Source organism: Exophiala bonariae, assembly GCF_035927105.1.
Source record: "Exophiala bonariae strain CCFEE 5792 chromosome Unknown scaffold_37, whole genome shotgun sequence".
NCBI lineage: Eukaryota > Fungi > Ascomycota > Eurotiomycetes > Chaetothyriales > Herpotrichiellaceae > Exophiala > Exophiala bonariae.
Window position 1 is genome coordinate 176,295 of NW_027042512.1, and position 13,367 is coordinate 189,661.

General features: G+C 51.7%; 6 protein-coding genes across 6 annotated transcripts; 2 read left to right on the forward strand and 4 right to left on the reverse strand.

Annotated features, from left to right (window-relative positions):
• Nucleotides 1–545: 545 nt before the first annotated feature.
• LTR84_009275 (uncharacterized protein) lies at nucleotides 546–1,339 on the forward strand (the record flags this gene model as incomplete). Its single annotated transcript, XM_064852815.1, has 2 exons — nucleotides 546–888; nucleotides 984–1,339. 2 exons carry the CDS (start codon nucleotides 546–548, stop codon nucleotides 1,337–1,339), a joined length of 699 nt encoding a protein of 232 aa, XP_064701040.1.
• Nucleotides 1,340–2,002: 663 nt separating this feature from the next.
• On the reverse strand, nucleotides 2,003–4,165 carry LTR84_009276 (uncharacterized protein; the record flags this gene model as incomplete). Its single annotated transcript, XM_064852816.1, has 1 exon — nucleotides 2,003–4,165. The coding sequence occupies one exon, from the start codon at nucleotides 4,163–4,165 to the stop codon at nucleotides 2,003–2,005; it is 2,163 nt and encodes a 720-aa protein (XP_064701041.1).
• A 1,126-nt stretch (nucleotides 4,166–5,291) lies between these two features.
• On the reverse strand, nucleotides 5,292–6,614 carry LTR84_009277 (uncharacterized protein; the record flags this gene model as incomplete). Its single annotated transcript, XM_064852817.1, has 7 exons — nucleotides 5,292–5,351; nucleotides 5,411–5,675; nucleotides 5,725–6,013; nucleotides 6,078–6,229; nucleotides 6,269–6,361; nucleotides 6,411–6,459; nucleotides 6,524–6,614. The coding sequence occupies 7 exons, from the start codon at nucleotides 6,612–6,614 to the stop codon at nucleotides 5,292–5,294; spliced, it is 999 nt and encodes a 332-aa protein (XP_064701042.1).
• Nucleotides 6,615–7,671: 1,057 nt separating this feature from the next.
• Nucleotides 7,672–8,463, forward strand: LTR84_009278 (uncharacterized protein; the record flags this gene model as incomplete). Its single annotated transcript, XM_064852818.1, has 1 exon — nucleotides 7,672–8,463. One exon carries the CDS (start codon nucleotides 7,672–7,674, stop codon nucleotides 8,461–8,463), a length of 792 nt encoding a protein of 263 aa, XP_064701043.1.
• A 324-nt stretch (nucleotides 8,464–8,787) lies between these two features.
• Nucleotides 8,788–9,494, reverse strand: LTR84_009279 (uncharacterized protein; the record flags this gene model as incomplete). Its single annotated transcript, XM_064852819.1, has 3 exons — nucleotides 8,788–9,087; nucleotides 9,155–9,345; nucleotides 9,416–9,494. 3 exons carry the CDS (start codon nucleotides 9,492–9,494, stop codon nucleotides 8,788–8,790), a joined length of 570 nt encoding a protein of 189 aa, XP_064701044.1.
• A 1,362-nt stretch (nucleotides 9,495–10,856) lies between these two features.
• Nucleotides 10,857–12,996, reverse strand: LTR84_009280 (uncharacterized protein; the record flags this gene model as incomplete). The annotated part of the gene is made up of 2 exons (XM_064852820.1): nucleotides 10,857–12,496; nucleotides 12,576–12,996. The coding sequence occupies 2 exons, from the start codon at nucleotides 12,994–12,996 to the stop codon at nucleotides 10,857–10,859; spliced, it is 2,061 nt and encodes a 686-aa protein (XP_064701045.1).
• Nucleotides 12,997–13,367: the final 371 nt, after the last annotated feature.

The window sequence follows — 13,367 nt, forward strand, 5'->3', positions numbered from 1 at the left end:
ACAATCTATTTCGCTGACAAGTTCACAGCTTTTTAACGGAAGCCCATTGTCCTAAAGTATCACGGTGCCATTGAGTGGCCCGGATTGCGGGGCTGAGTAAGATCCGGTCGTTCTCCGCTGGCCCATCACCACTAAAGGGAACATCAAACGATCCGGTGGCCGATGAACACCGTCTATTCAAGGCGGCTGGTTCCTGGCGTTGTTATGTGGACTATTTGTCTTACTGTACCAATCAGGTACCCAATACCTACTCAACACAGAGTGACATAGGTGATTTAAGTAAGTCTCGCTTCGCACTTGCATTTATATTTCTCCATCTATCATATCTGATTCAGCATAGCAGGATTGTCCATCAGTGGTGCGGAAGGGTTGTTTGTACCTTGACTACCCCTGGGTAAAGGCCCAACCAGTATTTCGGTAGACCATTTCGGCCAACCGTTTCAGTGAGGTCTACAATCACTCATCACACTTAACCTTCACCTTGGGCAACATCCTGAGACGCTCGACCAAGTCTTGCAATACACTATACCACAAAAGCAGCGACCATGTCCTCAGCATTACCAGAATCCATTGCATTCGAGCTTTTCGGCGACCGGGTGATTTTCACTTTTGCATCGCGACACTCGACGCTGATCACGATCCCGCCAGGTTCTGCGTGGGAACCTGGGGCGCACTGGCATGAATCATACGTTGAGAACGTCCGGGTCGTCAAAGGCCGTGCCTGGGTGAGCGTGAACGGCGTGGTCAAGGAGATTGGCCCCGGAGAGGGGAGTGTCCGATTTGAATTGAGGGATGTACATACTTTCGGACGGGCGGACAGAGGGCGGAAAAGCGAGGACAGTGACCACGAGGAAGAAGATGTCGTTCTCGAGGAATGGACAGAACCCGGTGAGTTGTGTATATCTCAACTTCCTGACACTCCACTCTACACTTGAACTCTCCCTAGTACTATTCCAAGCAACCTAACCTCATACTGCGAACAGACGACGGCTTCAAACAAGTCTTCTTCTACAACCTACTACGCATCGCACAGACCGCCACCGCGAACTCCAGCCTGTTCAGACCGTCGACGATCCTGCAACTCGTGCGCGTCATCGCCCACGTCGACAACTACGCCGATCTACTGCCTTTCTTGACCGCGTACTGGTGGCTGCCGTTTTCGCTCAAGTACGCGCTCGTCCACGCCGTGTACGGTTTCGGCAGCGCGCTTGGCTGGGCGTTCGGGTATCAGAAGTGGCTCAAGGAGTATACGCCCCGAGACCTGTGGAGTGTTGCGGAGCGTGGAGCTGTCACGAAGCGGGGGCGCGAGGAGGGAGGTGGTGGGCGGAAGGATCTTTGAGTGCCTTTGCGCTTTCTCAGGTCCTTTTGGAGAGTCAGGAGAGTCAGGAGCTGGGACGAGGACGATGAGCGCTCGCGTATGCCACTTTCCGATCTCGAGAATATCTCCATTGAGGAATTTTCCGAGTACATGTGTTGAAGAGGCAGGTATGGTATGTCAGCCAGAGTAACTCGAGATACTAGAGGTTGGGGTGATGAGAATGCATATCGATGAGGCTGCCAGCTCGGCTAATCAGATGCCATCCTTTGGGGATTTAATTATCCTACCTCGGTTCCACCAAAAGGGGAACTCTTCGAAGCAATGATTAACCACTGTGCATTTACTTACTCCCTGGTCTTGGAATCGAAGCACAATATATAACGAAGATAACTGTAGGTGTAGGTCCTCATGTGAGGCACGATGAGACGTGTTTAGGTAGAGTATCTAATTTTTAGCACCACCACCACCTCCACCTCCTAAAAAAATGCTATATATTCCACTGATCCCATGAAAGGCGTATGAATGGGAGGCAAGGGTCTTGAATCTTGATTCCACAAGGCTGCAAATTGGGGTATATATATAGGTCCGTTCTAGCTAGAGAGAAACACGGCACGTAACCGAGATGGCTTTCCTTCCAACAAAGGGGAGGTAACCGCGACCACCACAAAGATATCACCAACACATTCATCCCCAAACCTCCTCTTCGTTCGGAACCAGATCTGGGCCGACATACTGTTTGAGATTGCCGCGTTTGTCATCTCTGTCCCGTTCGGACTTTCTGTCTCGATCTGCTTTCTCCGTCTTGACCTTGGTGATGTTGAGTTTGATGCCGCCAATGTTGATGCCGCCGACCTGTTTCTCGACTTTGGCGGGTGCGGTGGCTTGGTCGGCCTCGACGTCCTTGGCGATCGCTTTGTATTCGCTGGCCACGTCGCCGTAGTAGCCTTTGCCGTCGGCGCCGTTGGCGGCACGGCCGTTCCATTCCTTTCGCGACTCGTAGTATGCGTCGTCGTTTTCGGTCTCGATGTCGGTGGCGTCCGTGTCTATGCCGGTCTCGTCGCCGGAGGTGGGGGATCCACTGGGTTCGTGCTCGTCCGCGCTCGAATCCGAGACCGGGTTTTCCATGGGGACGAATCTACCGTTTTGGAAGGCAAGAGGTGTTCCACGCCGGGAAATGGGAGTGTAGTCCTCTTGTGGTGTTGCATGCCTCAGAATAGGTTCAACAGACATGGCTCGACGTGTAAAGTCTCCTGACATTCGTCGCTTATCACCGGGCCCGCGGGAGAAGGCTCTTCGGCTAAGTGTGGAGGGTGATGCGGTCCTGTGATTCAGGTCGAATTGGTCGCGAGAAAAAGCACGTTTATGATATTGGGTTGGGGTCGCCATCCTTTGATATCCAATGGGGGTTGCATCGCGTGGGCCGCGATCGGTATCGGAGTCAAAGGTATCCACGTGTCGAAAATGCCTTTCGATTGACTCGGCTCTTCGATGTTCCTTTTCACTAACTGATTCAGCTCTGCGTGGTCTGGGATTCCGAGAGCGAGACCGTGAAGGTCGACGGTCGTCATCATCACCTCCTCTAGACTCTGGTCTTCGATGGGCAGGTTCACGGCTCATTGCACGCTTAACGGGTTCCACAGAATGACTTCGAACAACAGGATCGACGGATCGAGTTCTGCGAGCAGGTTCACGAGAAGCCGAACGTCGACCACCTTCCAATCCACTTCTGGACTCACTTCTCTGCTCGCCTGGACCTTTGGATGAAGCACGCATATATGCAACTTCACCAATCCCTGGTCCACGTGAAGAAGGCCGAGAAATGACAGGTCCACGGGAGGCATTGCGAGATGGACCTCTGCTGCGAATAAAGGGCTGGTCGAATTCGGAATCTGACGTATCTATCGGACTTGTGATTCGCGAGGGCGGAGAGGGATTGGTGCCTCTAAACCTCTCTAGTCTTTGAGTAAGGCTTTCGATGTCGGCGAATTCATCAGCAATTGATGGAGCTCTTGGGATAGTTGCGGATATCTGAGCGGTGATAGGTGTGTTGGCCATTGGTGTGTTGCCGATAGATTCATTATATCTTTCTTGAACTGGGCTCAAGATTGAGACGGAGATAGCGGATGCTGGTTGAGATTTATGCTGTGGAACACTGGTCTGGATGTGAGGTGGCCGTGCAGGGCCAAAAGATCTTTCAGGGAAGGCTGCCCTTGTGAAAAAGGTGGAAACGTCGTCATAAACAGGAGATTGAGTGTGTATGATTGGAGATGTTGTACGATATGGGTCGGTGACGTCCCGGGCTTCAACTGTTATAACTTCATCAATGTTTGTGGAGATGGGTGGAAATAAAGCTCGAACTCCACCAGTGGCCACGCCCTCGGAATGAGTGGGCATATAACGGTTATGAGGAGGATAATTGGTCTCAACGGATGGCCTTCGTTGTTGTTGTGGTTCTGGATGTGATTCAGGTTGTGGCTGTCGAGGTCCTGAGGAAGGACCAAGCGAGAAAGTAATGGTGATTTGACCATCAACTTCCTTTATCACAGGAACGCCTGCAAATTTCTGATCTTCAACTGCCTGAAGGATGTTCTCGATCTTGGTCTTGATGGAATCATAACCGAGTTCTGGAGAGTTGGTGACCAAAGTCTTCTGACTATCAGGACTTCCTTGTGCCTGATAGATGGGGTTATGTCGGTCTTCCTCAAGGTATTGCTGACTCCAACCACCTCCATTGGGAGCAGTGATTGAATTGTCTCCCCAGCGTGCATGCAATTGCTTCCCGGACGCCGACCGCGATCTCGACCGCTGACGACGAGACGGAAGAAGACCTTCGAACACGGAACCCATAGCTGATGTTTTCTGTACGAGAAACAATTCCCACAGACAAAAAGGTGGACCGACGATCAAAGGATCAGAAAACTGGTCAGAATGGGGTGGGACGACGCGCTTGCTTCAAAGACAATGAAGTATTTGAGAAACGAGTGGTCACAAACTGACGGTTTCGAGTCAGAGCCGCGTCGTCTTACACGATGACTTGAGGCAAGGCGGCTATGTAGCGTTGCAATCAAAGGAAATGGAGGAAGAGAGAGAAACAATTGAAGATATAATCAACATTGCAACGACATGATGATTCTGAGACGTTTAGGATGAGGATAATTAAAGAAACAGGCTGCAGATGCGGCGGCAAGGCAATAAAGAGTGAGCTTTGATGAGCAGCATCGTCCTTACCTCTTTCGCAGTTGGTGCTGGTGGTACAACAATAGAAGGAGCCTTTCAAGGCGTAAAGCCATGGGGGTGATGCATCCACGGCTGTTTCTGCAAGGGACGAGTTGAAAACATGCGTGTTGTTCATCAATCATTGGGTCTGGTGATAGAGGGCGTTTCATGGAAAGCCATGATTGGGTAAGGTTGATCTGGATAGAGAGCAGAGAGGTGCAGGAGATGGCATGGCGTTGGCCAGGGCATGGATGTGATAGACGAATGAGTCTCGTCACCAATTCTCTAAGCGCCGGGACTTGTTCCTGAGTACGAAGAGGTATCCGTACCGAGTTAGGATAAGTAGAAAAGACGTGGGGAGATGTGGGAAGTGTCTGGGCTGAAAGCATCCTCGGCGCTTCCATTGGTATCTGGGCTATTAATACCGTGCCCAATCAAAATCACCACGACGCGACAGTGTTTCCATGGATGGTCCAGACCAAGAGGATGAGGTAATTCCAAGTCTACAAGAGACACTGTTATTTGTTCTTTGGAACTCGGAACTACTCTTCGCACTCTGGTTGATGCAAAGCAACCACTGAACGGAACGGATGGCAACTGTTGTCCCCGCTGAGGCCCCCGGGCCCAAAACGAACATGGACCAACACCTTGTCTGTTCACCTCGGCCATATTGGAGGCCTTAGATAAGAAATGATGGTGTAGAATTATATAGACTATCGGGCTTATGCCAAATGATTGGGAAACGGGAACAGTATGTTTACTCATTCCGGTCTGATTGTGACCACTGAGTGCGAGTCTTTTGGTCCTCAGCCCGCAACTGGAATAAAAAGTCAGGGGATGTGGTCAAGGAAATCCGGCCATGTTCTATGGACTCACCTCAGTTCGATGATTACCTCCCCCAGACACCGCGTTTGACAGCTGACCCAAGAAGCTATCCGGCTCATAATCATCATAGTCGATGTCTTTATAACCCCGAGAGGCATAGGATCGTGGGACAATGGCGAATGACCTCCCCGAGACTTTAGGGTCGGTGATGATGCGTAAAGCCGCCGCAGCTGAGTCTTCCACTGCAGCAAATTCAACTCCAGTCTTTTCGAGATATCCCACTACAGCCTCGCTCATGATCTTGGTCTTAATGAACCTGATATTGTTAATATCAACGCAATCGTATGCAAGTTGTCATGACCTACCATGGTCCAATATAGTTGACCCGAATATTGTGTTGATGCTCCGTTCTTCTCAGATCCCTCATGATTCCACGTAGACCAAATTTGGAAGCGGTATATTGAAGGGCGCCAGCCAAATCCAGGTAGCCAGCCAAAGAACCTTGTAAGATGAGATTCTGATCCAATGCCTGACCCTTGTTTTCTGCATGTTGTTTGCGGAAGTAAAATAGAGCAAGCTTGATGGTATATAAAACACCAGTCAGGTTGACATTGAGGATATTGAGCCGTGGTTCTGTGGGCTCATCTTTTTCAACTGATACATGCGGCGAATTAGGTCGGTCGTATTGCAGTCTGAGGGATGTACCTCAAGTACATACCTTCGTTCACAAACACTTCATCAGCTCCACTTATGCCAGCATTGGCAATAACAATGTCGATTCTCCCGGAGGGAGAACTTGATATGGCTGATTTAAATGCGTTGAGTTGTTCAGCCCAACTGGTGACATTCGTCTTGATGAATTTGACAGAGCTGCGATATCAATAACAGTCAGCCGGACGCCGGACAAACTCAAGACGAGTATTGTTGTCGGTGTACCCAGATAGTTCCTTCTCCAGCTTGGAGCCGAATTCTTGGTCGAGATCTGCCACGAGAACGAAAGCCCTTGAGACTGTCAATATGTGCAAGTGAATCGGAGTACGTCACAGCTTACCCAGCCTTAACGAGGGCTCGTGTATATGCTTCACCAATACCATTTGCACCTGAGAATCAATCAAATTAGCGGGAGAGATATTAGAAAGAAAGGAATAAGTGTATCGACCATACCGCCCGTTACAATGGCAGTCTGACCCTTGACGCGACTAGTATCGACGTCCACATCAGTGTTAACGGCGCCAGAATTCACATATCCTGCCATTGTAATTGGGGTTTAATATAGTGGTTCGGGGACAAAGTTGAACAAGATCCTGGATAGATATCTAAATATGCAACCAACAGGAGACTGCCAGTCGATCACTCACAAGATGGTAATTTGAAGGATCAGAGAGACTGGAACACTTCAACAACCATCGCTCCCGCTCATCAGCGCGACATGGCGACTGATATATACAGTCAGGCAGTCAGCTGGCACATGGAGAAAGAGCGGAACGAGCGCATGGGATGGTGGAGAACCTCGGTCGATGTCCACAACCAGGCATCAAGGGGGATGGAGAATGGGCGGAACGAGCACATTGAACGCAAAGACCAGTTTGGGACACGAAGGCACACTCTACAAGCATGCAATGCGGAGTTGAGTCAACCTTAGCCTCTAGGCAGGATTCATTGTTCACCATGAGTCGATGGCGGGTCAGTAATGCTTGACTCGTTCGAGGATGCAACTCGCGGACGCGGGGCAAGAGGCCAGCTTGAGCGAGGCAAAACCCCTCAGGCTCTTCAATCGGAATTTACCAGAGAACGGCGAGAGATGGACCACCTCGCGCGTGTTCGGCACCGGAAAGCCACAAGAAAAATAGACACATCGTGCCTCGAAATAGCAGAAAGTCGCCGGTCACTGGAGAGTTGGTGTCGCTTTTCTTAGGCATGAAGAGACTGGACTATCTCTCAGCACGGCGGCTTTGACCATTTACCTCAAGACGTAGAAATGGACACCGAGAATGGGCATTCCATCGTGACGTGACACGTAGCGAAAGAAATGGTAGATCCAAGTCTGTCCCATGAAGAATGAGTGATGAATTATTACGGAAGCGAAATACCCCAGATTTCACGCCTGCGAGGCCTACAATACGGGTTTCAGGATTCCCACTCCCCTTTCTTAGGGGGCGCTGACACAATAAATATTTATGCCCACTGCTACGAAAACACTCTGTCATACCAATCTACCCGCGCACCCACCTACACATGTACTCTCAGACTATACACACTTAGAAGCCAGGTAGCAGGAATTACTCAATTACTTCATCACTACCACTGCCACAATGGCACTCCTCTCGTCGACGCTCCTCCTGCGCACGCACAGCCTGACCCTCCTGACCATCGCCTTCTACCTCGTGTTCTCGCCGGGACAAATCCTCAACGCCACGCCGGTATGGCTCCTGGGCGAGAGCATGAGCGTCCGGCCCGCATTGTTCGCGCCGCAAGAGATCCCCAATGATCCATCTCCATCCTCCCTGCCCATCCTCCCGGGCTCACGACAGCGAAACGCCCCGTCCTCAGCAGGATCGCTACCGTTCTCAGCGGTGGGACAGAACAACAGCACTGGTCAACGGGAAGTCCTCGCGCTGCTGGCGCTGGTCGTGGCGGGCTGGGCGTTCATGCAGTTCGTGTTCGCGGGGGAGTTGGCTGTGCTCGCGGCGCCGAACACGGCGACGACCACAACACAGAAACAGTCTTCTTCTTCTTCTACTCCTGCTGCCATGTCCTCTCCCAGACAGCCACAATCGTCGACATCGTCTCGTTACGGCGAGGAGCTGCACACGCTGTACGCGGCGCAGTCGCGGTGGCTGACGTTCGCGGGCCTGCGCATGCTGGGATCCGCGGGGCTCGTGGCGTGGATCTACGTGTTCCACTCGCACAACAGGTCCAGCTTTGCGCCGCTCTCGTCGACGACTCCTTTGACGGGGACGGCGCTGCTGGCGAACCGAGTCACGTTCACGGCTGCGTTGTCGGATATGCTGTTCTGGGGATATTTCTGGACCGTCGTCAAGGAGGAGACCAGACTCGTCGCGCAGAATGTCGCGAGGATGAGAGAGGCTGAGGATCATGAGTGACAGGCCACCGGGTGGTCTTCTCATAATGCCTGGTGCAATGCTGAAGAAATGGAATATACATATTATAGGCTGTACATTTACGTTCCGATCTGGTCCGGTGATGGTATGGGCATGAAAACACCTTGTTTGGTAGCATAGCGACGAAGATGACGGTCTAAATACATCTAATAATGTCGAGCCCTCCCCCAGTTTCATGGCCGGGGCTTTTGCAGATGGCGATATCCAAGCACCTCTATTCAAATTGTACCATCATCGCCTTTGAATATCCTAGAACATAACTACTCCGCCCACAACACCTGCCATCATATTGATCCGTCAACAAAATCACAAAAATGCAGCCAGACCAAGCACGGCAGCGCCGACGGCGCCTAGTCCTTGGACGGCAAGTCTGTCAGCGGACCCGGCAGGGGTGGAAGTGGCAGAGGCGGCGCTGGCGCTCGCGGCGCTCGATGCACTAGAAGCACGGGAACTGATACTGGCTGAAGCTGACGAGAGCGCATTCGAGCCGCTGGCTGCGGTGGTTGTGGCGGAGGACGACCCGGAGCCGGTGGTGGTTGCACTGCCGGTTGCAGATGCGGTGCCGTTACCGCTGCCGGAGGTGCTCGAGCAACCTGCTGAGGCGGGCTAAGTGGGATATATGCGATTAGTAGACCGAAGGAATGATGGGAACAAAAGGTATGGGCCAACTTACCAGAAGGGAGCTTGCGCCAACAGGGTCGCAGACGCCGTGAGCAAATGCCAGGGCGGCTTGCTGGTCAGTGGTGTTGCAGGCGGTGAAAATGCAGCAGGCGATGCCGTCGATGAACGACGCCGTGTGGCAGATACATGACGGGTCCAAGTTGCAGCTTGCAGGAAGTGCGTCGGTGATACACGTGGTGGCGCCTGTGGAGGGAAACGCCCAGAACATCAGTCACATCGAACAAGAATGATGGAATGACACATGAACACTTACAAGCAGGTATATCCGTCAGACTCTGGGCCGACACCACGGCGGCGAGGATGGTGGTAGAGAGGATGATGGACAGCTGCATTTTTGTTTACTTTTCTCGTACAGTACTCCGCGTTGCAACGGGGAAAGATGCGGGGAGGAGGTTAAGCGAGGTTGAGTGGGTGGACAATGAGATAAGGATGAGCAACAGAGCGAAGTGCTTCAGGTTGCGGTTCTAAAGCGATCAAGAACGAGCACGGATGAAGCTTGCGAACGAAATGTGGGAGATGACAGATGGAAGAGCAAAGAGAAAGTCACAAACGAAGCACAACGAAAAGGAGCCAGGGAAAGAAAAAGGATAAATAGAGGCATAAGTGCCCAGTTAGTTCGAGATACGTCCCGCACGCCACCCATCCAGAACTATGCCCGAGATGCGAAGAGGACAAAGCTTGATAGAGCTGCCAAGGGGGGTTTGGCCAGAGGTCCAGACGCCATGACCACCACTATTGTTGTTCAAGGTTACCCGACCCAAGATATTCTTTCTGAAAGGTATGCACTGTTGAGGTTCCTGATCGCTGCAAAGCTTCGTAAAGGTCCGTGAGCCAGGAAAGAAGATACCTACCTCGTACCTTACTTACGCGTATCTCCCTCCGCATCAATCTTGAACACGACGAATATCCTGGAGGTGACGAGTGCAGTTGCAAGGTTTACTACCAAGTTCGACTCCAGGCTTGCATTTACCGAGCTGAAAAAGACAAGAGGACCCCGCCTCGGCAGCATCTAACTAGCCAGTCTCGCGTCCCCCCATTTTGTTTTGGCTGATCACTACAGTCTCGACCCTCGAAGAAAGCTGATAGCAAGTACCAGCTGTTTGCTGCATGATGCGACTTGACGAATCTCAGTGTTGATAGATATATATCATCACTCCGGATGAAACATTCATGGTACCACTAGTACTGTTACCCAAAGGACTAGTTCCTCCAGGCCTCGTCAATTCCTGCCTGAGGCGCAACACGTGGCCACGTCAGGTAAGTTTAGGTCTGTAGGGCGGGTAGGGATGACCCCGGCATCAGATCAGATCCATGATACCAGGAGATTTATCAGGAGCATGCCTCGTCCCTTGGTCGGGGGCCAACGAGGCTGGCATCACTTATTAGTCAGGGCTTAGATCATGATGGATCGCAGATATCAGAGTTCAATAGTAGCAAGGAAAAAGAGAAACGCTTTCTTTATTCATTCACCATTAACAGTGTGTGTGTGTGTGCCATCATCAGACATTGAGCCTTCTTCCTCTTCCGCCGTGTGAAGATCATGCTTGCCCTTTCTTTGGTCGAACCCCCTTTTGGAATATGCAAAACAAGAAACTGTTAATAGTAGTAGTACAAGATGTACAGAGATGACGATCCTGCATCCATTCTCCATGATCCATCCCCCTCTTCCTTACTCCTTCTCTTCAAGATCATGATCAAATAATATTGATGGTATAAGTATAATCACTGGCGAACCAATATCCATTGGTATGATCGAGGCGTTCCTGATAATTGTCCATGTCGGGATCACCCTTCATGACGCTACGGAAGCGATCCCAATTGACCTGATCATAGCGCGAGACGTCAAAAGACCCGATCCGGCGGAACTCTCCCTTCTTCATCGTCGCGCACAGCAACAGGCCCTCCACCCGGTCCACCACATCGATCACCGGTAAGAGATACACTTCCAGCTGCTCCGTGAGCATGCCGCTCGCCTCCGACAGCTTGGGCAGCCGGTCGTCAAAGGACGCGTTCTCCAGCTCAATCTGCGCCCGCGTGCACTGGATCACGCACGGGGTTTGGCCCCAGTAGTCGTGGGTGCGGCGAAGGAGGCCACGCGCCATGAAGCCGCGGACTTGGATGGAGCCAGACTCGACGAGCCCGAAGTTGTCCTGCTTGTATTTCATGTTGATCTCGATGATCTCGATGCACGTCTCGCGCATCGCCTGCGCCGGCTCTGGGTATTTGACCTCGCCATCGATCGATGCCCACGACCACGTCGGTGCCCGGTACTGCGTCGGTCGCCGTCCTTGCTCCACCCGCCATAGAAATGCGTGCGGTAGCTGCGGTCGCCACATCCCCACTAGGTAGTCGGCTTCTCGGAGGCGATTGCGCGCCATGTATTGTTTCGCGAGCCCAGCGACCGCGAGGAGCTTGTCCGACGAGTATGTTAGGCGTTTCGGGCTGTACATCTTGACCAGTTGGTGCCAGTTGCCGTGACGCTGGTGGTGGATGCGTTTGCTGAAGAACTCGACGGATTCTTGGCTTGATGGCGGTCCCATGGTCGCAGGCAGTCCCTTGGGAAATACTTCGGAACAGCACATCTGTTGGCACTCCCAAAGGAGCTCGTTGCGTGTGAAGTGGAGAGTTCTCTTAGCCAGACAGCGTTCTTGGAATGCCCAGGCACGTTGGTTCAAAGGCGATGAGTCCACCAGGTCGTGCCAGATGGTGGAGCGCAGGATTTTGTACATTCCATCGTCGATGCCAACGCCTCCCACCTCGACTATACATGGTTGAAGAGCAGTAACATTGCGCGAGTAGATTAATCCACTAGCATCTTCTCGTGACGAGGTTGCTGCAATATTGAGAGTCGCTTCCGAGTAGACTTTATGCATCTGTGCAATCTCAGACAAGACGGCTTGCTCCTTGTCATGCATGATGCATAATGCATCGATCCAGAGATATCGGAATCCGAGACGTTCAACGGTCGTGCAAGCCTCGGCAAACGTCTTTGGGAGACCCGCTACACTCACACCTTGTCTCAGGGCACTGAGTGTTCCTTTGTGGAGCCGGATCGACTTGGATCTTCCCCAGCAGTGTGAGAGTGTCACATACTCGCTCAGGGGGTCCACAAACATCCCGTCGACAAGTTTAACCCCTGGAGCACCCTTGGGACCACGGACTGTCACATCCAGAAGGTGTGTAGGCTTCCATGAGGTGTTGGTTTCGTTGACCGAACACTTCATGTGGTTGAAGGTACAGTCTTGGATCCACTGCCTGGCGAGATCGAAGCTCTCCTTAGAGGCGGTATTTACTGATCTGGGATCAATGGTCCTGACACCTGGTTCGACAGCATCTGAATAAACCATAGAAACTAAGTCAGCCATCATTTCTCAACTGCATATAATTACAAAACTTGAATGACCCGAACTTACATTTAGGATTCATCAGAATCAACTCCACCACCAGCGTAGTGTCCGCCTCGGACAAAGACAAGCTCGTTTTGGAACTATGCGAAGTCGGTGTCATCCTGCTCGAACTCGCCTCTGCATGTCCAGAACCCTGTCCATGGACCCCAGGCTTGACGTATCGAAACTTCAAACGTGCTTGATCACGTGCAATGGGTGAAATCCACGCGTATCCAACCGAGTCAACCATCGAGCCCCGGCGGAAAGTCTGATATGCCTCGGGGTCAATGGACATGAATATCGTTAGGCATAGATGACATTTGCTGGCGCGAGCGGCCAGCGCTTCGAGACCGTGATGCGGGATCTCGCCTGATTCATTCTTTATCGCGCCCGCCTGGAATATCGCTTTGCACGTCTGGCACAATGTGCTTTCGATTAATTCGGTCATGGTGGTTGTTTTTCGTTCTTTTGGTCGTCAAATTTGGTCTTGAATATCTCGTAAGGCGTCGGCTAGACTCAGTTGATGGCCTCCGTCAGTTTTTGTTCATGTAATGCAGCAACTCTGATGTTTTTGTTATTGGCGTGGGCAGTGGTGATCCTTTCGTGCATATCGGGACCACTCTGCTTATCACCGTAATCGCTCGTACTGATCCACGTCGTACTTCGAATCACAACCCCCGAATATGTAAATGAGTGACTGGGGGAGTATTCCGTCAAAAAGCGGTCGTCAGTAGGACGACATACAAAACAAAAGCAATAGCAACACAACGATGGGAAGAAGAGAAGATCAAAGCCCTACACCTCCTGTCTAGGTAGGCA